This window comes from Phaethon aethereus (genome assembly GCF_964289735.1).
Source record: "Phaethon aethereus genome assembly, chromosome: 8".
NCBI lineage: Eukaryota > Metazoa > Chordata > Aves > Phaethontiformes > Phaethontidae > Phaethon > Phaethon aethereus.
The window spans coordinates 6215420-6240000 of record NC_138584.1 but is presented as its reverse complement, the minus strand read 5'-3'; the positions used below and the strand labels follow the sequence as shown (position 1 = coordinate 6240000).

At 58.1% G+C, this 24581-nt stretch overlaps 1 protein-coding gene across 1 annotated transcript in view; it reads right to left on the bottom strand.

The window, feature by feature from the left end:
* Positions 1-4008: 4008 nt before the first annotated feature.
* Positions 4009-24581, bottom strand: part of CACNA1E (calcium voltage-gated channel subunit alpha1 E) — a 95772-nt gene continuing 75199 nt past the window's right edge. The window contains exons 35-48 of the mRNA XM_082002825.1: positions 24394-24459; positions 22390-22481; positions 21790-21955; positions 21530-21657; positions 18815-18911; positions 12314-12419; positions 11052-11159; positions 10414-10514; positions 10027-10133; positions 9272-9380; positions 7868-7996; positions 6177-6357; positions 5867-6060; positions 4009-5289 (exon numbers count right to left, since the gene is read on the bottom strand). Of these exons, the coding sequence (XP_081858951.1) occupies positions 4750-5289; positions 5867-6060; positions 6177-6357; positions 7868-7996; positions 9272-9380; positions 10027-10133; positions 10414-10514; positions 11052-11159; positions 12314-12419; positions 18815-18911; positions 21530-21657; positions 21790-21955; positions 22390-22481; positions 24394-24459 (2124 nt within the window). The 3' untranslated portion in view covers positions 4009-4749. The remainder of the gene's footprint in view (positions 5290-5866; positions 6061-6176; positions 6358-7867; positions 7997-9271; positions 9381-10026; positions 10134-10413; positions 10515-11051; positions 11160-12313; positions 12420-18814; positions 18912-21529; positions 21658-21789; positions 21956-22389; positions 22482-24393; positions 24460-24581) is intronic.

Here is a 24581-nt window from a genome sequence, read left to right as displayed (position 1 = left end):
TAAAGCCAGCTCCTATAGGTCACGAAGCTTGGGCTTGGTCCCTAGTGGCCCACGCAGAGCAGGGCAGCAGCACAAGGTAAGCTCAGCTCAGAGTGGTCCAGATGAGCAGAGCAATTGCCTTCATCCTTCCCTGAGCTCTTCTTGGCACAACACCCTCCTGCTGCCGGGAAAAAAAAAAAAAAGAAGAGTCCTGTTGAAAAGCCATAAAATATCCCTGTCACCCGTGCTCAGCCTGCAGACTGCCGCAGGCTGCTGACTCGCCTCTTACTGCTGGAGAACTTTCTGTGCTTTAAACAGCTCTGCAAAAGAAAAATATAAGACCTTACTTCAGCATCTTTGCTTGACAACTCACCCATGAGCCTTGGACTAGGCAACACCACCTGAATCCACTGGACATCTCCCGGGAGCAGGCATAGAAGGATGGCCAAGCTGCTCCAATCCCCCAAAGACCCGGATCCCAGCAGGTTTCCCAAGCCCCCGGTTTACAGGCTGGTGCTCCCTCGCGTTGCCCCAGCGATACAGTATCACCACGATGCTCTCGGCCTCCCCAGCCCCTTTGCTGCCGTGCTGCTGGTAACAGCTCCTCAGACTCCTGGCCGTGGCCCCCCTGCTGCACCCAGACCCCCAGTGCCCCCCGACCAGCGTGTCTGGCAGCAGCCAGGCACAAGGCACAGCCCCCACCTGGGTGACACCCCTTCCCAAATGTGCTCCCTGCCCCTCTCCTTCACAGCCCGCCATACCACCTGGGGACTCAGGGATGCCAGGGCAGCGCTGGCACGGGACAGCCCCTGTGCCCACGCTGGGGTTCCCCCCGTCCCACGTGATGGGGCTGCCCAGCACAGGCTGTGTGCCACCCCTTCCCTGGCACGGGGACCACCAGACCCTGTCGCGGGGGTCCGGCGCCTCACCCGGGGTCCCCGCAGCCAGAGGGCTGCCGATGAGCCGGAGCCCACGGTGGTTCTTTACAACAAGGTTTTATTTTTCTTTCTTTTTGACAAAAAAAACATTGAAGTTGTACATCGCCGTCAGCCGGTTTGGCTCCCCGTCCGGGTCTGAACAAGCGTGTTACGTTACAACATCACACCCCAGAGCCTGGGGGGTGAAGGCAGAGCATCTCCCACCCGCCCTCCCTCGGCCCCGGGAGCTGCCAGCCCCACACCAGGGGGGCTCTGCCCTCCAAGGCCTCGTGGACAGGAGAAGGAGGCTGGGACAGCCAGCACGGAGGGAGCAGCGCGGGTCCATGCTCTGGGGCTGCCTCATCTCCCCGCAATCCCCCCAGGAGCTTTGCAGGGCTTCAAGCCCAGTCCCAGCACCAAACTGGGAACCAGTTGCATGCTACTGGTGAATTGCTGCCCGGACAGGGGCTTGTTCCATGCAGGCAGAGTTGAAACACGTTTCCCCCCTTCCTCATCCTCCTTCCCGTGGCCAAGCACGGCCAGCAGCCACCGGCAGCGAGTGCAGCAGCAGATCCCCGGCGTCCAGGAGGCGAAGGAGGTGTCCAAAAAGCCATGGACGAGAGATCACAGGGCAGCAAAGTGAGTCCAGCGCCTCGGAAAGCGAGACGCGGGCTGCAACAGCACCTCGGGGCTGTTTTTCCTTCCCCCTTGGTGTAGTCTTTTCCACGGTTCTCCTTGGGGGTTGTTTTTTGGTTTCAGAGGCGTGCTTTGGAGGTGCCACCGTGTCTCCGCGGGTCCCTGCTTGCCCTCCTGCCACGGGAGCAGGACCACCGGCTATTGCAGGAGAGACAGGAGCGGGCCATTTTCGGCCCCCCTCGGGGAAAAAGGGGGTTCTGTTTCGCTTCATACAGTTTCTGTACGTTAGTAAAACACAGGGCTTACATGCCAAAAACTCGGGTTCGGATGCCGCAGCCCGCGGGTGCGCGCCGAGGGGCTCTGGCCCAGCCCGTACCACCGCTGCAGAGCATCACCGCGCGCTGCCCGCTGGCCCCACGCTGGGGCTGAGGAAAGAAAAACGCCCCAAACTTGAAATCCTCCTGAAACATGCTCCCTCTTTGAGAGCATCCCACCCAACAGGCACAGACACAAAAAGCCGCCTCCTCCCCTCCCCGCGGGCTGTTACTCAGAGCCCGGCGCATTGTCAGGCACCTTTCTGCATTTAGAAGTAGACGATGCCAGCACCTATTATTTAGACCACGTACGGCATCGCGTCCCCCGGCCCCCACGCGGTCCCACGCTGCCCATCGCGCCTGGCTCCCCCAAACTCCGGCACAGGGAGCCATGCTCCCGCGGCTTCAGGTTGAAGCCACGAACTGCTCAGGGGTGACTGGAAGGGGACAGACGATGCCCAGAAGGGGACGAAGGAGATGCCCATGCCACCAGCCAGCGTCAGGGTCATTCCCCACGGCTGCCTGGGACGTGGCTTGCCCCCAGGCACCGAGATGGGGGATGCAGGAGCTAAGCCAGAGCGATGGAGGGGGCTTGCTGGGGAACTTTTGGATCCTTTGGCAGCTGGAAGCCTCTGTTCGGGAAGCGCGGGGCGAGCAGAGACAGCAGAGATGCCACCGCCAGCAGGGACCAACCAAGGCAGTAGGAGATTTTGGCCCCATAAGTGAAACCTGCTCCTTGGGTACACAGAGGGCAGCTTGAGCATTAGAAAGTGGGGTTTTGGCCCATGGCCAAGCTTTTGGAGATGGTGGGATTTACTACTCGCAAAGCAGAGCTCCTCTGGGGGACTTCACAAAGCGATCAGGGAAGGGGCTGATGGGCACACGCAGGAGCGGGGCAGTTTGCGCCCATAGAATCTTTTGGTCGGGAGAAGACATGGGTCATCCAGGACCAAAATAAAACCTGGCCAGAGCTGCTGCTTGGCCAGCCAGAGGGGCTGGAGAACAGCCCCAAGGACCCAGACCACAACAACCTGCAGCAGAGCGAAGGGCAGGACGAGGGTTGTACCACCTACCCCTGCCCGGCCCAGCAGGATGAAGACCACGTCCCATCTCTGCACACATGGCCATGCCTGGTCCAACCACACCGACCAGACCCCCAGCCCACGGAGCAAGCCCTTCCCTGAGGCTCCAAAGGCACAGAACCCTCCGGCTCCCCAGGACCACGCTTGGGCTGACAACGGACACAACTCATAGCAGAAACACGCTGGTGATCGCTAGGGTGAGCCACCCATCATCACAAAGCCGCCAGCATCTCCCTGGGCTGGCAGGCAAAGCATCGCACCCGCAGCCAAGGGCGCACGCAGATCATTGGAGCTGACAGCACATAATTACCAGATTAATTAATGACTGGCACTAGAAGGTGGCCCTGTACTGCATTTTCAGGATTTGCAGGAGGTGTGAGCTGCCCCGCTCACTCCCCGGACCACGCTCCTCTCCCGAATCCCCGCCGGCCCTTAGACACCCACCTGCCCCGCCACGGGTTTGCAAACCCAGCCATCCCCATGGCAGCCCCCCTCCAAAGGGGAGGCCAGGCCCCGGGGGTGGGCAGGGGCCACGGCTGCAGGGGAAACTGAGGCAGGGGAGGTGCCAAAGCCGGGCTCCTCTGCGGGGAGGACAGATCTTAGGGTACCGTCACGCAGGCACGACATCTCCTCTCCCCTGCGGACGCGGGCATCTTCTTTTCCTGGGAAAACACAGCAGAGAGGCCTCTGAGAGGTTTGCCACCACCCTCTCGGCACCGCCGGCACCAAGCGAGCCGTACCCCCAGGGACAGCCCCCTCCTCATCCCTTGGGCATCCCACTCCCACAGGCATCGCCACGGCACAGCCGGCAGCAGAGCTGCCCGAAGACCCCTCGCCGCGGCCGTCTCTAACGGAGAAAATGCGATTCCCACCGCTGGAAACATCTGGAACGGGGCAAGGGGAGTGGGGTGATGTTCCCAATGCTCTGCTACAGCACCGGGTGTGCAGCAGCCCCCCGGGGAGGCTCGGTCCTGGCCCCGCCAAGGGGCTCCCCAGCGTTGTTAGATGACTAAAACAAATCCATGTATGTGTATATCTTTATATATACAGCATATAAATATATATACACACACATACCGTATATACACAGAGGCACACCTAGAGTTCTCCGTATATAAATAAATATATGTCGGTGGGAAACAGGATACACTCGGCAGCACTGAGCCCCCCCACCCTGCTCCCACCTGCCCCAGTACAAACCAGTTGGCTGCGGTTTTGCCCCCCCCAACTCCGTCAGGCAAAGCCGCTCGGGTCTGCCTGGTGCACCCCAACCCCTCGGCCCCCCGCACCCCGCCATCACACCTCGCCCCTTTTCTGGGCTGGATGAGACCCTCAGGGAGGGAAATTCGAAGCCACAGCAGCACAAGCCCAGCAACAGAGAAAAGGGAGGGCCCTGGGACCCCCTCGCTGGGACTCTCCAGCCTTGGGGACCGGAAAACCATCGGGATGAGCCTTCCCGCGGGTCCCACTGCGGGCAGGGAGCGGGGCTGCACCCTCGACCCCCAGCGTGCGCGGCCGGCCGGGCCGCTCCGCCGCCCATCAAATGCTTCTCTGTGCAGAAAAAAAAAGTGATAGTAATAAATGAAAGTTGACAGATTTTAATTTTTTTTTTGCACAAAGACTTTTTCTTTTGTTCTTGTTTTCCTTTTTTCTTTTTTTCTTTTTTCCCCCTCCGTTCCGGTCGGTTTGGTTTTCTCCTTTTCCCCTGCATTTGGTTTTGGTTTTGTTTCATTCCCAGGCGTGGCAAAGAGCATGCATTGGAGAGGGGCAGGGCGGCGGCGGCGGGGCCGGGGGGAGCTGAGATGGGGTGGGGGGCAGCTTCTAGCACTTGTTGTCTTCCTCGGTGTCGCTGAGCACGTCGATGCTGGCCCCGCACATCACGCCCTGCCCTGCCCCTCGCCTCCGCCGCCGGTAGTGCCCGTTGGGCATCTGCCAGCTGTGCCGCAGCGGCGGGGCCGAGCCGATGGTGTTGGAGCGGCCGAGGCTGGTGGCGACGGCCGCCTCGAAGGTGAGCGTCTCCTCCTCACCGCAGTCTGAGGCGTGCGAGTCGTCGTGCAGGGCCAGGTAGGGCTCCGAGATGTAGCGCTGCGGGGTGGACTGTCGGCTCTGCTTCCCCGCCGGGGAGCTGGAAGACTCGGTCAGGCCAGCGGCGTTGGGCTCCGTGGTGGAGGAGAGGAGCGGGGACCCCCCCTCGCTCTCTTCGGCGGGCGGCGAGGCGTCTCCGGCGTGCCGCAGCATGGAGGCGTAGGAAAGGAGGGGACGTGGCTTGGGGGGCACCGGCGGGAGCTGGCGGCGGCCTCGCCGGGGGGTGCTGGTGTCCGAGATGGAAGGAATGGAGCTTTCACTCAAGGAGCCCGTTCCCTGCAATGCACCAAGACACGCTGGGGAATACAGGGGCGACGGGTGGCACCGTGCCCCCGCTCCCCCCTTCCTGAGCCTGGGCTGCCCGGCGCATCCTCCTGCTTGGATGAAGCCCGGCTGCGCCCTCGCCTGCCCCATCTCTGCCTCGGGCTCCGCTCCAGGGATGAGGACAGGGTCTGCTCTTGGTCATCAAAAGTAAAAAGCACCCACAAACCCGCTGTGGGAAGAGCTAACGGCTCGCCAGCTGCTGTTCTCTACAGGCAGCATCTCTGTGGACTTCAAGCACGGTCAAGCACCGGCATCTCCAGGCTTGTGTAGCGAGGACGCCTCGACCTTGGCAGGGAGCAGATGCCCCAGTGGCGAGAGGATCAATGTGGAGAATCACCCCTCTTCCCAAATGCTCTGCAGGGTGCCCGAGTAGCCCCAGCCTGCTCCAGCTCACAGGGGACACGGAGATGCCACCATAGGGAGGAGAGATGGCGCAGAGCTCCCGGAGTTGGGGCTTATCTTCCCGGTTTCGGCAAGCGGCTTTTTCTACACCTCCCTTTGTGCTTAGGAAGGGGTTTTTGTCACCCACCTGCCTGTTGGGTGTCTGCGACCTGCCCTCGCTGGGTGACCGGGACTCACGCCGCCGCTCCGGCGACTCGTCGTGCGCCTGGGGACTCCTCTCCTCAGAGTTGCAGCGGGAGATATCAGGGGACAGCAAGTGCTTGCGCTCTTTGGATCGGCCCCGCTCCCTGCCGCCCGAGCGATGCCCGTCGGACCGGTGGCCTGCAGGACATCCCCGTCAGTCCCCACCGTCCCCTCCCCGGGAGCGTGGGACGCTCGGCTGGGGCTTGGGGGTTTTTTGGCATTGGTGTGGGATGGGGCTACCCGCCCTTGCTCACCTGAGTCGGCGTTGAGGCGCCGGGCGGAGAGCTGGAGCGAGGAGTGGTAGCTGCGCCGGCGGGACTTGTAGGTGTTGTCGCTGCTGCGCTCCATGGAGAACTCATCCAGCCAGGAGCTGTTGGTGCGCTTGTCCCGGATGGTGGAAAACGATCGCCGCATCGAGCTGGTGTCTGTCACCACCTGCAAGCAACCCCGGCCGGCCGGGGAGGGGGTTAGCACCGGGCAGGGCTGGGGGGACGGCGGTCGAGCAACGGCTGGTTCACCCGCCACCGCTGGCGCACCAGCCTCCGGGATGGGGAGATTTGGGGTGGGGAGGGCGGCCAGCCCAAGCACAGCCCCCCCAAATCATCTCTGCACAAATCGGGGGAGGGAGGAAAGCGGGGTTTAGCCTTCGTGCTTGGGAGCTCCCCTGCCCCGCCAGCACAGCCAGCGACTGCAATTCAAGCCAAGGTGCCGCGCGGCGGGGGAAGAGCAGCAGCACCCGCCGGGGCGTGGGGACACGGGGGTGCCAGGCCATTGCCCCCCGGGGCTCTCCCAGCATCCCTTTAATGCCTTTGAAAGCAGGGAGGATGCTGGTTTGCTCCACAGAGAGTGGAGCAAACAGGGACATCGAAGAAGAAATCACTGAGAGCAGGGGGATCCTCCAGTGCCCCTCGCTTGGTGTTTATTTTCCTGGCTGCTGCTGCTTTTCCAAGAGGCAGCACTGGTCCTCCTTTATCCTCAAATTCCCTTCCTCTGCACTCATTCCCTCTCTGCCACTCATGCTGTTGTTTTATTGTCCCTCTCCTTTCCTTTCTCCCTTCCATATTTCTCCCTTTTACCTTCTCCCCTCCTTCTAGCTTGTGTCCTCACATGTTTTGTGGAAAACATCACCTCCTTCTTTATTTCCCTTTGCTTTATTCTAGCAGGTTTTTGTCTCTGAAGCTTCAGGCCATTCTCCCCATCTCCTCTCCTCTCCTCTTATTGTACCCTTTCTGCTTCCCATCCCCTTATTCTGATCATCCCCTCCGCTCCCAAATGGTCAATAAAGCCCACACGGCAAAGCCTCCCTTCCTCTTCATGCCCCACCAAAGTGCCACAACATGTCACACCAGCACCGACACCAGGAACTCTGTGAGAAAGCCGACACAGAGACTTCACAGCAAAACCGAACCCCCTAAGAGCGTCTGCGTCTCGGTGGAGGCTGAGTACAAGATGGAACAACAGAGAAACCGGGCAGACGAACGAGGAGGTGAGATGTGGCCTGAGTTCCCCCCGGACAGACGGAGAAGCGTGTGCGTTGGAACAACGGGAAAGGAAGGAAAAGGCGTTTCACCACCTGAGAGATCATCTGGCAGCCAGGCTGGGACTCCTTGAACCTCAGCCTGCGCCCAGGGCGGGAGGAAAGGATCGATGTCCCACTGCGGAGGGAACCCTGCCACCTCCCGGCATGGCCCCGCTCCACCGTGGACCTCCCACACGAGCCAGGAGATCGATTCCCCTGGCTGCTCCCTGCTGCCGGTGTCCCCATGCAGGGGAACAGCAGCCCTCCTACGTGTGCAGCACCCCAAAGATGGGAAGGTGCTCCGATATCAGGGTGCTGGGGAAGCCGTGGGGCTAGCGGGACTTGCTCCGTGCGGAGAGAAGCCCCGGTGTTACCTGGCAGGCTTTGCTGGGACCCGGCACCCGTGGGGGCTTTGCTTGGTTTTACCTGGGGATCCACAGTGAGACGAGGCATGGAGGAGGCCCTCCCAGAGACAGCGTGGTCCTGAGTGTCCACGGGAAGGTAGCTGCCACGGTTAGAGGGCTGCACTCTTTGAAACTCCCTAACCTCTGGCTCCTGGAAATAAACACACAGCCAAGCTCTTGGGATGGGGTTGGAGCAGCGTGCTGCTTCTGCCCCGTTTGCAGGGGACAGCCCCGCTCGCTCAGCCGGGGGCAGGATTTAAGTGGGGCAAAAAGGGAGTCTAAGACATATCATCCGTCACGTCGCTGCTGAAAAATAACCTCCGATTCACAATCCATTGCAGATGAGCCCAGATCTGGTGCTTCAGGCTTGCATGATGGCCAGTTCACCTCGCACCTCTTCAGGGGCAGCGGAAACCTTGCCTGGACCTGGTGATGCCCTGACTGCCCAGCCTTTAACTCCTTCTCCTTTGGCCAGAAGGGGACAAACATACGGGATTTTGTCTCTGACACTGCTTTAAAGGCTTTCTGGCCACATCCCCGTTAAAAGAAAGCACGGCACCTTTGTGCTTTGGTTAATTCCCAGTTTAGGAGATTCATTTTGACCCTGGAGATCTGCTAGAAGGGGACTTTGTGGGGAGGGGGGACTCTCATCTGCCACCTCCCCTCCAGCAGGACGGCGGTGTGGTCGGGGTGGCCGGGGCAGGGGACGCCCGCCTGCGCGGTGCACAGCTCACACAGAGTACTACAGACCCCGGGGACACGGACCGGGCTGGAGATGCACAGCGGCACAACACTGCACCCGACAAGCGTCGGGGTGGTGCGCGAACGCACACACACAGACATGGAGAGATATATATAGGTATGTATATATATACACACACAGACAGACAGACACTGCTGCCGCCGGCCGGCACGTGCGTGAGGCCGGAGGGGTGTGCTGCCATCGGAGACAGTTCGACAGCTCAGTTTGGGACTGGGGACACCAGCACTGACAACAAAATGAACATGAATCCAAAAACATCAGATACCATCACTCAGCATGGGGTAACCCACTGAAATGAGCGCTCAGTGGGAAAAAGAGCAGCCTGTGAAGAGAAGGATATTTTACTGCAGGACATTGGACCCCGGTCACAGCTCTCACCCCAAAAGCACTTGCCGCTGCTTGGCCCCACTGGCCAGGGCTGGTCCAGGGATGGCTGTGTCCCCAGTGCCCCGACAGAGGCGAGGGGCCGGAGCCCAAGCTGGGGAACACCCGGAGATGTTCGTCCTCTGCTTCGGATCTGTGCGTGACCCAGCAGCTGCCAACCCTCCGCTGTGCTCGCTGCCACAGGGGCAGGGAGCAACCTTTCGCCGCCGTGCCCGCAGCCCCACACCTCCCCGTGCCCACCAGCATCCTCACTGGGACCGAGGCAGCGTGTGACTTTACCAGAGACTGGTGCTCCTGGAACTGCCCGTGGGCTGGATCCATGCACGCCAGCTGGAAGATCTCCTGCGGCGAGAGCGGGCTCAGCGAGGGGAACCCGCTTCGGCTGCTCCTGCAAAGACAGTCCAGCTTCAGGGAAGCCACAAGCTGGGTGCTGCCATCACTGGCCATCGCCTCTCCAGCAGCTCAGGTCTGGGGAGCCCCCGTGCTTGCCCCTCAGGCTGTCAAGACTCCCAGGACAAACATCATGTTCCTTGGGGAGCTGAAGTGGTGCCAGGCAGGAGAGGACACCTGCGGCCCATGTCCCACGGCAGCAGTGGGGACATCCCAAGCGCAGTGCCAGCAACTCCCACCATCTCACTCCCACAGCCAGGGTGCTGGGATCCCCCACCGACCCTGCACCACCCAGGGACCCACTGCTTGACTGCTCTTGAGGTTCAAGTCCGTCCCAGACCCCTTCAGTAAGAGAGCTTGCACTTAGTGCTGGGATGGTCCTGCAAGAAGAGCATCCATGCAGACACCTGGCCAACCCCCTTGGCCACCACCGCTGCAGTTGGTGATGCTGATGCACACCAGCTACCTGGGAATCCTGCAGAAGCTTTGTGCCGGGAGCTTTTTGCCCCGGACTGGGCTTCCCCTGCTCTCAGCAGCTCTTTAACCCTCTGTGCATCCCGGTGCCAGCTCCAGAGAACAAAACGCGGGCTGCAGGAAGAGAAAAGCTACAGGAATACCTCCCTTCTTCTCAGGGCAATACTCACAGGCCCGAGAGCGTGTCCTGCTGGAGGTAAGGCAGAGCCTTCGCATTTGAGATGATTTCCTGCGGCAAAGAGGACGGCTCCATGCGCTGGAACATGGGCGCATTTTTCTGTATTGAAAAAAGAAAGAAGCTGAGCCTGTATGAAATATAGATGAACGGCCAGTGCTTCACCAAGCAAGCCCCCACCGCTTGGGAAGGCGACAGCACGCTCATATTTGCTGTCGGGGACCAAGGATGCACGTACGCATACTTTGTGGTCACCAAAACCTGACCTGTACCACCATCCTTGTCCCTCAGCTGCATCCCTTTGGCTGGGCTGTGGTAGGAAGCAGCGAGGATGCTCTGAACTCCCCGCTCCTGCCCACCATGCACCCTCCCCGAGCCTCACCTGCTCCTCCAGCTGCTGCCGCTGCTTCTTCGCTTTGCTCTGCTTGTAGTAGTCCATGATCATCATAGCTGCATATATTTTGCCAACAGTCAGGTCAGAGGCTGAGAGCATAAGAGAGGAAGGAAGAGGGGGACCCTTTTGTTTTAACAGAAACAGCAGGTCTGAAGGCACCAGCCATGGATCTCAGGAAGAGCCCTGCTGTGGGATACCCTGGTAACCCTCAAAGTCTGCTCACCGCTCCGAAAGTGAAATGAACACCCAGGCACTCCACGTGGAGATAAAATGGATGGAGGTGGCTTGAAAGCATCATCATAAACCACCAAGACACACGGCTTCATCACATCATCATATGTAACGGAGCAAGTGATGCTCAGCATCCTGCCCTTATATGCTCCAGAGATGATTTACAGGAGACTCTGCGTTTGGCAGGAGTAGGTCACTGCAAACTGGGCATTTTTCAAGAGGGTTCCCAAGCAGCCAGGCAGGGCAAAGCAGAAGCCAGTCTGTAGCAACACAAACCGTTTTCCCATTTCTCCCCCATCTGGGGACAGGTCTGACTGGTCCCCACCTCCCTTTGGGAAGAAGCTGCTGCTGGTATGATGAAAACTTGACAGCTGTGACAGTCCCCAGAGACTCACTTTTTGGCATGGGTACCAACAGGTCAAGCATCTTCTGGGACAGGTGAGGCCAAATGGTCAGGATCTCCTTTTGAAGCTCGGAGTCTAACTGCTGCCAATCTGCACCACCTTGAACAGTGGGGGAAAAAAATGGTCCATGTGCATCAAGGTCTGGCACCAGGGTCCGCCTGAAAACACCCCTTTCCCATCCTGAAGTGAGGTTCACAAGCAGCAGCCAGCTCGCTCTGGGCTGGCAGGGCCATCTTGCATCAGCGAGCCTGGTCTCCTGCTCTCGTAGGGAAACTTTCCTACCACCCCTTCCATATGTGCCGCCATCTCCCCATCCCCTGCCCTCCCACTCAAAGCTGCCATCTTCGAGCTCGCCTTGGGTCCGTCTCTGCCGCTCCAATCCTACTCCAGCCCACACACACCTGCTGCTGCCCCACTTTCTCTTCTCTGGTGAGCGGATCATGTGCTGGTGAAAGAGCAGCTCCACTTGATTGAAATCCTTAAATACTCGGCGATGCCGTGCAAGGAGGAGAGCAGAGCTCTCAGGCCAGTGGCAGAGGGATTGGCTGAGCTGAGGAAGACCCAGGCTCAAAGGGAGCCGTCAACACAGGCCAACCAGAGACACCCCGGCCTGAGGTAACTCTGCTGAGCTGTAGGAGACCTAGGTTCAAATCTCTAATTTATCTAGGGGGGCTTGAACCCAGGCAGCTGTCTGAGCACTGGGCGTTTGCTGCTATCTTGCCCTGCGTTGAGTTTTCTTCCAACAACTGAGCTGTTCCCGGGGGACATTTGATTGAAAACGGCGTGTTTCTGCAGAAAGCTTCTGATCTGATGAATCAGAGCATTTCCAGCAACAACAACAAAACACGTTTTCTTGCTCTGAACATTTTCTCTTCCCTGAAAGAATTCTGTTCCCCACAGCCCTAGGAAGCCAAGCACACACGATCTTTTCCCTCCTTTGTTTGGTTTGTACATGGGGAGGAAAGGGAATTCTCTCTCCTCTGTTACCCAGGGGACATCAAGCTGTTTCCGCTCTCTAGAAGCAGCTTCCAGTGGAAAACTGGCCACCTCTTCCATAAAGAAAGAGATTTTTTTTTTTTTTAATAGAAAGCAGCAGAAATTTGCCTGTTCAAGGTGATCAGTTCCACCCACGTATTGGGCTCTGGGCGACCAACCCCAATTTGGCTGTGATGTCCTCAGCCTTCCCAAAGGACGAGCGCTGGTCACTCTGAAACCCTCCTGGCTCTGTCCCCTCTGTACCTCATCGACCGTACCTTTGGCAATTTTGATGTCCAAGGCCGTGCGTATCAGTGCCATCAAGGTGGAGGTAAAATGGACCGTCATGTCCTCGGCCACGGGCATGTTCATCAGCACCAGTCTCTGCGCAAGAGAGAGAAGAAAACAGCGGACGGAAAACAATATCGAAAAACACATCGACCAGGCTGGAGGAAAAGAAATTAAACATTAAACAAAAGGGAAAAAAAATTAAAATTAAAAAATAAAAAGCAACAAAGAGTGTCAGAACAGCACAGCCAAAAAAGAAGGGCAAGGATCACCCCGCCACCCCCCGGCTCCTTCCACCCCAGGACACCGGCTCACTGCCTTCCAGGGCTCCTCCTGCACGCCAGGAACGGCCCCTGAGCCCCTCTCCCCATGGCACTGGGGCTGCCGCGGCACCTCCCGGCACTTTTGGGAAGACATCCGTCAGGGATGCTGGCGTCGGGAATGCTTGGGAAGGGGAGAGGGGGCTCAGGTTTCCGTTCCTGGGGTGGTTTGGCTTTCGGATCTCAACCCTTCCCACCTGGGGCAGGGGAGAAGAGGGTCCCTAACCTTCAGGGACTTCAGATCGACTGGATTCCTCTAGCATGCTACATCCTGGCGCTCCCTTTTTGCGTCTTTCAGAGATGAAGTTTGCCAGCACATGCACAGGGTCCAAATTATCCAAGGGTGGGGAAGGGAAGGAGGGGTAGAAAAAGTGCAGAAGGAAGGTGAGAAGGGCAACCAAGGCAGGTTAGACACGCCATGCTCCTTCCCCACCCTGGGCAGGCGGGGTGCAAACCGAAGTGACCAGATCCACTTCCAGAGAGTATATTTTGCTTTGTGAATACCTTGGGTCATCCCTTCCCTGCCCATTCCTTTTCTCCCAGCTTCTCACGTCCTTTCCCTGCCTTCAAGCCTCCCTTTTTCTCCTGGAAAAGTGCGACGGCAGATGTATGCATGTGTGAACAAACACATGAGAGCTGGGGAGGGTGGCAGCACGTCTGCAAGTGTGCAGAAATCCCCCCTTCGCTAGCCCCGAGCGATGCTGAAAGAGCTGCCGGCAGCAGCCCGCTGCCATGGAAAGTTCCCGTTTGCTCCAGACCTGGACAACACGTTGCTCTGTAGCTCTGGGTCTCGTCCTAGCAGCTGCTTCCCTCAGCAAAGCCACACAGCTCCCACCCCATGTCCTTTGGGGCTTCCCATGCTGCCGCTCCACGCCTGCGCAGCCGGGAGCACGCTGCGCCTGCGCCGCGAGCCGACCGCCGGCTGCTGCCCCAGGAGGAGCGAGGGGGTAAAATTCAGAGCCGCTGCTTGAAGGCACCTGGCTTTGCCTTGCACAAGCCATCCTTGGGATAGCTCGTGCCGGTGCACCAGGCTCCCGGCGCACTGCAGAGCTGCTCCTTCAGGGTACCTCCTTGCTGCCCACCTGCGTCCCATCCCCGTGGGCTTTAGCCCTGTTTCTGCGCTGGCTGGGGCAAAGATGGTTCCAAGCCCGGGGGATGAGCTTGGACCAGTGAGCTCCTGGGGACATCCCACCCTCCCAGCTGTGCTACGGGGCTGCTCCTCACCTCATCTTCTCCAACCCTCCCACTTCCATGCTATTGCCGATCCTGCCCCTCCTCTTCCACTGAGGTCTTCTACCCCAGAGCTCCTCGGGCTTGCGAGTGACCACGGCAGCATCACGTGCGTGGATGGTGGAGACCAGCCAGCATGGCCAGGACTCTTCTGAGCACACCGGGCTCGCCAGGAGCAAGCTAAACACATGCTGGATGCCCCCAACACCTCCCCGTCTTCCCCAGCCCCACCTCCCCACCGCTCCCTCGAACCCCGGCTCCTGCTCGGCTCTAGCCCCCATAGAAGGAAGGGTTGATCTACCTTATAGGCCACTTTGGAAGGACATCTCTTGCCGAGGCCTAGCGGTGGTGACATAAGAGTCAGCATTTCATACATCTCAGTGTAATGGATTCGGCCACTGCTCATGAAGGGGGAAGGGGAGGGAGGGAGATGCAGAGAGAGAGGAGGCATTCCCAGAGAGCAGAAAAACGTACAAACAAAAATAGTACAGGAAAACAGGAGAGAAAAAACAAACGGACAAACAGGAAAAGAACAGGAAACCCGTTAATCAAGGCAAATCGTACATGAGAGACTGTCCTGATGGGGATTTATAGCACTGCTCACACAGACCCAGGAATGCCGGCAGAAAGCAACTCACCCCTCTCCTCTGCTGCTGGCCTCAAGCGCCTGCCTCGCTAGCAGTCTGGGAGTCCTTCTCTGGTCTCAACCCCTTTCCTAAAGCCCTCCAGCAGCCCCCAACTTGTCCCACAGGTTCCAGGGCTGTGTGCGAGTGGTATAAATCAGATACACGGCACTCAAGCCATGGGTTATTTGAGATAACGGTGGTTTGCACCACAGTGCTCTGTGGCCTCTGTAGCATCTTCCCTCCCGGGGGGGGGCCTGGGTGTTGCTTGGCATGGCCACCGAACCCATAGCCGGAAGGCTGTGTATCCCCAGCTCATAAGGTCTATGCAATTGGGAGGCAGCATCTTGCATAGAAGGCAGTGGGCCAGGGTCACTTGTCAAAGGAAGATGCCCAGTTGCTTCCGTCTGGCTCTGCGGATGGACCGCTTTCCCACCATGCACCAGTGCAAAAGGCATGCTGAATTGGCTGAAAAAACAAAACCGGGAGGAAAAGTTGTACATGCCATGCTCCCGCCCTGGCTCTCTCCCGCATGCGGCTGCAAGTTCCACCAGGTTGGAGTTTAAAGAGTCTCAGCAGAGGCAGCTGTTTGGGCCTTCCAACATTGGGGTTCGTTTGGGTTTCCCAAGGGAGGCAGCTAGGACGGACCCCCACCTCGCGCTCCTCTGCTCTGTAAGGACCTGCTTAGGGCTGCTGCAGTGAGGAACGCCACCAAAAACGGGCCACCCGATGACGCCTCGAGCCCTCTGCCAGGCTGAGATATTTGGGCTGTTCCTCCCTCTCTCTGCACATCCAGGAGGCCACTCAAGTACATCTCCCAGGGAATCCTGGGCTCGGCCACCTCTTCTTCCCCTTGTGCCAGGCTTCTGACCTGCACTGCAACGTTCAGGATGGTTAATGGACAAGGGCAAACTCATGACAGCGAAGGCATTGACCCTTACAGCTGAGCTGGGAGGACGCTGCTGGAGAGGAACCCATCTCAGCTGGGGTGGCCTGGGAGAGAGGGCACTGCCAAAAAATTGAGCACTCCCTGTGGGATCTTGGCCAATTCCCTACCCATGTGCTGAGAGCACTGTGAAAAGGGGAGAAGAAGAAGTCTCCTCTTCTCACGGGGTACCAGCTGGGTTGGAAGCAGCTCTCTGGCCAAAGAGGCTCCCACCAAGATTAGTCCTGTCATTTTGGATGTGAACTAGGGATGGTGATGACCCACAATATTTGGGGTTGTTTGGGGTGCAGGCACAGAACAGGCTGGGTGAGCCATCCTGTTTGAGACCTGACCCACCTAAATGAGTTGGAAAGAGGACTGATAACAACATTGGAGACTATTAAGTGGGATGATCAAGAGGAAATATCCAGGTTCAGGAGCCTGTAAAGCAGCACCTTGGCAGAGGTGGATGGGCACTGACTTGAGGTGTCTGAAGGGGAGAAGGTGACGTCAAAATTTTCATGCTCAAGAACTTTGTGCAAAAAGGAAACAAGACAGCGAGTGATCTTCCACTCACCCTCCCTGGCAGGGGGGATTTTGGTGTACCCAGCACAGGTCAGACACGTCTTTCATGCTGAAATTCTCTGGCCAGTGAAGGAAGAACGGATTCCCACAAAAGGAAGAGTTTGCATCGGTGACCAAGAAGGACCACACCGTCTGTCCTCACAGACAGGCTGCATACTTTGCTGCTTCTCAGAGCAGAGATCTTAAAGCGTTTTGAGCAGCACAGCAGTGCTCAGAAAGCACATCCCCATGGAGTGAAGCACAGGAAGGCAGATGGTGTGACATCCATCCGAACAGGATGGCTCCCAAGAGCTGGTCCCAGCATGGGACCATCCTTGATGGGAGAGCTGGCCATCTGTCCTGTGTCTGGATGGAGATGTGCCCTGTGGCTACGGCACAGGGTGGCCTGGAAAACTGCCAGGTGCTAATGGCTTGGTCCTGGTGCTCTGAGAGAACCCTGTGAGTGTTGGAGGGGGAAATCTGGGGGACATCTGTCCTCCTGTAGTTAGGAAAGAAGTACTGTGCTGCAACAGGCTGTTAGGGACAGAGCACCAGAATAGATGTCCATAGGAACATGAATGTCTGTGGAGCATCTGCCTGACCCATGACCATCTCAAGGGCTACTTTTAGGGTGCAAAAGTGATGCCTTGACTCACTTCTGCATGACTGCTAGAAGCAGAGGGTGTGAAGAAAGGTAGAGATAGCCCCAAGGAGTAGAGCTGGCTGCCAGGATACAGTCCCAGCAAGATTTGGTTACAAGACCTGCTCTCCCCAGCATAAGGGCAGAGCTTGCTGGACTTCCATGGGAAGTCTTCCTGCACCAATGCCCCTTTGTTAGCCCACCTGCGGATGGCCTAGCGGGTATGCTTCCACACCATGCTACACCACTATGCTGCATCCTGAACTTGCCCAAGAGCCATCTCTTCCAGAGCAGGCTGTCCACCGTTCCATAAACACGTTGGTGGTTGTTTCTGCAAGTCATTGTTGTCACATTGCCTGTCAGGATAGGGGTGTGAGCTCCAGGAAGGTGAACTTGTGCACTGTGATGTGCAGGGCAGGCTCAGCAAACGGAAAGGTGAGTTGGGTTGGCATTTTGGGATCTGGACCATGGTGGCAAGATGTAATGACCACATGGATTTTCTTTCTTCATCAGTTGCCTTTTGGGAATTGTTCCAGAGCAGTAGGAAACCCTAAAAATCTCGTATGTCCTTCAAATACCCCATGCACAGGAAGGAGGAGACCGAGGTAACACAAGGAACAGATGGGGATGGTCTCCCTTACATGACAGCAGAAACTGGTCTTACTCTCTCTGCCTCCACCTGCCCTTGAGTTTATCCACCTTTGCTGCTCTGTCCATCCCACAGAGTCAGCAGAAAGCCCAGATGGCTGCAGAGCTCCCTCTTCCCAGGAAGCATTACAGGTACCCTTCTGAGCACCAGGTGATCCAGCTTAGGAAAGCAGTGGTTGCCAGTGAAGCCCTGATGCCAAATGAGAAAGACTAGGAATTCCTCCTGAAGGTGTCTTCTATCTGCAGACACCTGAGCAAGTGCCCTCGGCAAAGCCGCCACCCTTTGCCAGGGATGCAACAGAGGAGAGTGGAAAGGCTGCATGGAGCCCCTCCTTGAACAGATGAGCCATCTGAGATTCTTGAAAGAAACCTCCTAACCCTAACACTTCTTCATAAATGAGATGACCAAGAGTCCAGGTCTTGTCTCACTTGCTCCGCTTTACTTCTGGTGGTCTACTTCAAGATTTCAAATGTGTGCACCATCCCCGTGGCCAGCTATGGGGTGTGACAGACCCGCTCCAGGGATGCTGGCTGGAAGAAGCATTTCTGATTTGGCAGGGAGGATGAGATGGCTACAACAAGCCACACCGAGGAACCCTCTTTCCCCTGCAGAGCCATGATCACAGGCTGCGGGCATCTGGGCTTCCCTCATGCATCTCCTCAGATGCTGCGAGGGATGCAGAGGGAAGAGCGAGCTCTGTGGTTCATCCTTTCGTGCCATGAAGACAGGCATGGTTGTGGTGGCACTTCGGAGATGATGTCAGGTGCGGGATTTTGCGCAACTGTCATCCCAAAATAAAATATTTTTAAGAAACATGCAAGTCAGAGAGACACAAGGAAGCCAAACGGCTGCCATGGACTCATGGCCAGCAGCTGGGAGCTCGGCTTAAGCAGAGGGAGAGGAGCTGCTGAGCTCCAGAGATGTGCCCAGGTGCCACCTCCTCTCAGCAGGCCCGGCAAGCCAAGGGCAAGACTGGCAAGAGTCCTGCTCCCCAGAGAGGTGGTCATGTGTCCTCCAAGCGCCGCGCTTGCAGGAGGGTCTGTTGGCGTCCCCCAAAGTCAGGGGTCACCTGGCCTCCCCATCCTCCCCCCAGTCCTCACTGTCCAAAACAACGGCCAAGGCCCCAGCCTCCTCCTGCCTTTGTTCCCCCTTCCCTCCCCAGGAGCAAACCACATCTGAACCCCCAATAAACTCCTGCTCCTGTGTGAGGGCACTTTGAGAGGCCAGGCAGGGGCGGCGGCATTTGGCCCGGCGCCCTTCGGGGGCTCTCTGCGCCGACGGAGCCGGGGTGGGGGGCTGGCTGGGGGACGCAATTTGTTGAAACCCACCCCGGGAGGCTCTGAGCCCCCCCCCCGGCCCCACTCATGCCTCCCCTCGAGGAGGACAGCTGCTGGCTCTGGGAGGCCGCGGACCTCTTTAAACTCGAAGGAAAGCAACGTCAGGGTTCCCTCGGGAGGCGCGGTGGCGGTGGAGCGGGGGGGAAGGAGGGGTGGACGGTGCGTCCCGTGGCCAGGTTGTGGCGGAGGACTGGGAGGCAAACCTTGCACGCCACCCTGTAGGGGCAGTTCTCTCCTAGGCCCAGAGGAGGCGAGATCACCCGTACTAATTTGTACATATCCTTATACGAGATCCTGCCGCTGCAAAGGAAGCACAGGTGGGTTAATAGGACACTGAGAGGGTGGAGGGGAGGATGGAGAGCTTAACGGGAGGATGCTGGGGCCCTCTGTGGGACAAGAGCCCCGGGGGTGCACAGCTCTTCTCCTTCTGGCTCTGTCAGACCCAGAGTGGGGAAAGCTGTGAGCATCAGCTACTGCCTTCTCCACCGTGAGTCAGCTCACACCTCCTCACACTGACCCATCTTGACCCTGGAGAAGGACAGTTTTGGTGGTGAACACCACCCAACACTCTTTCTCATCACACCCCTGGCTGCCTACCCCTGGTGGGAGAGGGCTGGGATTTTAGGCGGGGTGAGACTGCAGCTTGGTTGGGTTCTAGCCACCACGAGCCCTTTTGATGGAGTTGTGTCCCATCACACCACCAGAGACCCTGCCCTTGCACAACCAACTCTCTGGTCCTCATAAGGTCCCAAGGAGTTTGGCAACTGAGCAACTTGGATCTCCAATATCTGAGGAACCTGAGATGGGGAGAGATAATGTGACCAGCTGGTGACCGGTGGCTCTGGACCTAGCGCCTAGGTCTCTCATGGTCCAGTCCTGTGCTCTGACCACCAGACCACGCTCTGCCAAAGGTACACATTATTGGAAGCAAACCCTCCCATACACACACCCCTTCTCGCCCACAGAAGCACATCTCCCCAGACCCAGGTGCAGTCATCACAGGATACGACCCATATGCCTCCTGCACCGGCTGAAATAATGAAGCCGTCGAGGTGGAGAGCTGGCAGGAGAGGGTGCAGGGGCCATCGGGTGCTGAGCTCTCCACCTCGCTCCAGAGCAGAGCCCTTCGGGAAGCAGGACCATGTGGGGTGGAAGTGCTGAGGTGCAGTGTGCTGCAGCCTCCTGGGCATCCTTAGACAAGCTTGGAGGGAAACCACACAAAGAGGCAAAGATCAGTGTTACCATCCTACCCAGCACCTTTGCCTCTGGTTTCTCCAACCATCAGGGCAAAACCCACCCTGAACCCCCCTGGTGTCGGGCAGTCTCCCTGCAAGGCCTTCATGTGATGGTGCCGGTGTCAGGATGCAGAACTGCTGCCCCACTCAGGTGCTGGGACCCCTTTGGATGTACTCACCCGTTCCTCACCCAGCAATGGGGGCCAGGGCTGCCTCCACGGGCGCAGCGTCAGCAGCCCCTGTGCATGACCCCTAACCACTGGCTGCACTTCATGATGAAAAAGCATGGCTTGCTCAGAAATCAGAGGGGTGCATGGCATCGATAGGATAGCTCAAGCGCTTTTTCAGTGATTGTCCTGGAGACCCAGGCTACCAACACGGGGGGCGAGAGTGAATGAAATGCCTAGTGTGAAGAAATCCTTCCCAAAAGCCATGGGTGAGAAGCCCCACACCGAGCAGCTGGGTGTTTCACTGCTCTCACCTCCTTTCCCTTCTCTAGTCGTCCATCAGGACGTCTACTCACCCGTACTGGACTCTCCCTCCTTGCACGAGGCACTATCACCCACCGGGTCCACCTGCCCACGGGGACCTTGCACAGCAGCAAGAGTGCTGGAGGAGGCCGTGCAGGGAGGGACCTGGCCAGCACTGAGCTGCATGGGGTTGGACAGAAATGGTGAAGGAAACTATGCCAGGAGCTGATGATATTAGGCATAAAAAAATATCCTGGCTGGAGCTGGTCTCTCGAGGGGCAGGACATTAGCAGTGGAGGTGAGGAGCCTCCCAAGGGAGCACGTGTGGCTGCCAAAGGCTCTCCAGCTAAGATCGCCCACACTCCCTGGCGCAGTGGTGGTGGGTCATGGCTCCAAAGAAGCTGTCCTTGGGCTGGGGCAGGGAGGAAGGAGCCACATAAGGCATCCTCATGGGAACGAGTGGAGGGCAAACATGCTCCCAGAGCTGCCAAGGTTCTCCACACTGCCCTAGGGATGGCTCCAGACCACCACGGGAGGAGCGGCGGCGGGCAGCTCCTCTGCAGCAGCAGCAGCAGAGCCAAAGCCTGGCCACCCAAGGTACATATGGCCGCTGTGAACCCGTTCCATTGCCAGGAACGGGCTGCTGCCTGCAAACGGGAGCCCTGTTCACTCTGATCCTCATCAGCGAAGGCATGAGTGCAGGAAACAAAGTCCTCCCATCTCTGGAGGGGTGAGCAGGCTGGCCAGCATAGGAACACAATTCCCCAAACATGCTCCAAACAGGGTCCTCTGTAGGTGACTTGGCAGGAGCCCAGCAGACCCCCAGCATCTCCCCATGGCTGGGAACAAGCCACGCTCAGCCCTGCTCTGATGGGGAGCTGTGGGTGCTGGGGACCAGGTGATGGAGCCGGTCTCAGGGCAGAGGCACCCAGCTGGTGCATGGGGACAGGGAAGGAGGCCGAGAAGGACCTGCCTGCTGGCTGGGAAGGAGAGAGAGAGCAGGAACATCCAGCACTCAGGATAAACACCATGGCAAACCGCGAACATCACCCAAGATGCCTGTGCCACCAGGCATTGCAGGAATCGCCAGCGAGAGCAGCCCTTCCCTGACAATCCCAGGCATCTCAGCCCGTTTCCAACAGCAGAACACAGAGACACGTGTTTAAAACCAGCTCTGAGAGGTTGCTCGGGAGAGAAGGAGCTGGCTACATACCATGCTGCTCTGTCATACTCTGCCCAGATCCGGACAAACTCATCTAGATGGTGAGGTCCCAGGATGGAGGAATCCCGAGTTAGGTATTCGAAATTGTCCATGATGACTGCCACGAACAGGTTGAGCATCTAAGTGAGAGGGAAAAAGGCAGAGAGAAAGGAAAGTAGGGGGAGAGGGAGCAGAGATGACCCTATGGTGGGGGTGCAGGTTGGGGGGCTGATGAGAGAGACCCCCAGGGCTCTCAGGGAGGAGGAACTCACCAGAAAAGAGCAGAAGAAGATGAAGGAGACAAAGTAAACATAGGCCAGGTCGGTGCCGCAGCGCTCGTTCTCGTTCTGCCCGGACGTCGCCGTCGTGTCCGGCTCGCAGCCTTTGCCCTCCAGGCAGGACAGCATGATCTCCTGCCATGCCTCTCCCGTGGCACTCCTGCACCCAGCACAGCTGTGCTCAGCAGCTCGTGGTGGCACGGGGATGGGGCCGGCGGCAGGATGCCCCCAGGAGAAGCTTCACAAACGCAACCCCCCACCCAAATTAAGCACGTCTCTGGTGTGCAGAGGAGCAAGGCACTGGGTCAGCAGCAACCGAGCTGGACCCACACAAGTGCAGCCATGCCAGGATGTAGCTCCTGGCACACGGGGTCAGCTCCCCCCCAGCCAGCTAGTCCAAAGAGCTGGGAGACAGACATCCTTTTTGGGGCAGGGTGGGGGGGAAAAAAGGGGTTCCTGAGCTCCTGAGGCCATGTGTTGCCCAGCTGCTCTCTAGCACCAAACAAACAGCCTGCAGCGAGAACCTGCCCAGCCCGGCTCCTGGCACACCTGCACCCAAAAACGCTGCCACAGGAGTTTTCTGTGGTTGCTTACCTAAAGAGGAGCATGAGGGATCCCAGGAAGCTGCGGAAGTTGTTGTGCCGGTTAATGTGGCTTTCCTCATCTAGTTTGATATTGCCGAAAACCTACGGGAGGGAGAAAAAGGGCTCAGTTATTCAGGCAAGAGCTCAGTGGCCAGCAAAGCGGCTGCACGCTCACCATCACCACAAGGATGGATCCTCTCCCAGGTCCACCACCCTCGGCATAGCCGGCCGCCGGAGCAGTCAACACCCACCCTTTCTGTGCAATCCCCCACGGAAAAGCACGCCAGCGAACGCATGCCGGCGCACAGCCAGCACACCGAGGAGCCGGCGCCGAGCAGCCGTCGAGGAAGACAACTCTCCTCTCCTCGGCAGGGACCCGCATGGGCAGCAAAGGCTGCAAGAGGCCGAGCCGCCATGGAAACAGGAGCATGGAGGACCTGGGATCAACCGAGTCTGAGCGCTCCACATGCATCACTCTGCTGCGCTATGGCAGCCAGCGGTCCCGAGCGCGCTGGAGGCGCAGGGGCGAGTCGCACCACCCTGGGTGGGTGCTGGGTCCTGGTCCTGGAGACTCCCAGGAGCTTTTCCCTCAGTGGGGAAGCGTCTGTGATGCTGGAGCTGGGCACAGCGTTGCAAACAGGGTGGGTAAAGGGTCAGGGAGGGAGGGACAGACCGACTGCCGACTCACCACGGACAGCCAGACACCTGGGACTACCGTCCCCAGGGCCAAAAGAAGCAATGAAGCCCCGAACGTGGACAATATCCTAATAATGACCCACAGCCAGGGCCGTGGTAGGACATAATGAATGTTCGTAAAGTGCCTCAAATAGGAAAAATGTGCTGTTATTACTGTTAAATATTTATTCCACTTTCTGTGAACCTAAAAATACACTAACTGCAGAGTATTTTTTTCCCTGTACAGGTTTTTTGGAATGTGTAATTGTAGAATATTTTCTGCCTCCAGCTATTTTGCTCAAATAACGCCCACAGACTTTACTGCTTGGGGATTTGTTCACAATGGTGTTAAAGAAGGAAAAAAAAAAAAAAAATCAAATACTACCACACGGCAGGGAGGGGGGCTGACTCAGATGGCGGTTGTTTAGTGTGGAGAACACCTGGAGCCGGTGCCGAGATGTGTAGGACCGAGCAGCCAAAAGCAGCCACGCGACTCTTGGGGCGGGAGAGAGGGGGTGGAAGAGACTAAACACCAGCGCTGCCAAGCAGCCGGAGCCGGGGGCCACCGTGCTGCCTCCCCAAAATCTGCCCGTCCGGGCGATGGCGTTGGGTACTGCGGTAGCTCACTTATCAGGCGGCTCCAGATCCCCAGCGTTCATCGTCAAAGATGCTTTGTCAGATCCTCAGCGTGGGATTTAGTCACCGCAGAACCGAGCCAGCCCCGCAGCATGTGTGGAGCTGAGGGTTTTAGCTCACGTGCTTCTTATTTACCAGCTGGAGCCTGGAAAGCTCACATCTTCCCATGCTCTGCAGACCTCCCACCATCTGGGTAGGTCATCGCAGGTCCCAAAGCGCGAGAGCCCAAGCGGAGCATCCCTCCGCAGCGGGACAAGGTGGAGGGCGGGCTGCGGGGATCACCACCGTGATCCAGCCGTTCAGATGGGGAAGGCAGAAGGTCCCGCAGTCATGAAATTAATCTCTGGGGGCTGCAAGGGAGGTGGAGATGGGGTGTCATTTCTACAATTGAAGTGCCTGCGAAACGAAGGGTGGGATTCGAAAGCTGGCCGCCGCACCAGTTGCCCAGGTGAGTCCCCAAGGCCACATCACTGAGGGAAGGCGGCTGTGGAGCTTGACTGAACACGGCCGTGTCAGCTCCCCCAGGGCATGTGGCTCTGCAGGTCCCAAACAAGCTGTTCCACCCTCGGGACCTTCCCGGACACCGTGGCCGCGTGAGGCAATGACAGACAGGCACAAGGCCGGCCGCTGTGCATAATGCTGAGGACGTGCTGGTCCAGCCTGTCTGCGCCGGAGGGAGGCACACTGAGATGTCTGTGCTCACCTGCATCCCAATGATCGCGTAGATGAAGAAAAGCATGGCGATGAGAAGGCAGACGTAGGGGAGGGCCTGCAAGACAAGACACATGAGTCACCTCATTTAGCACAGGTCCAGCTACAAAAAGCAGAGTGAGCAGGTAAGCTGTGACGATCCATCTCTCCTACAAGGCAACACATCAGCAAGACCTCGGG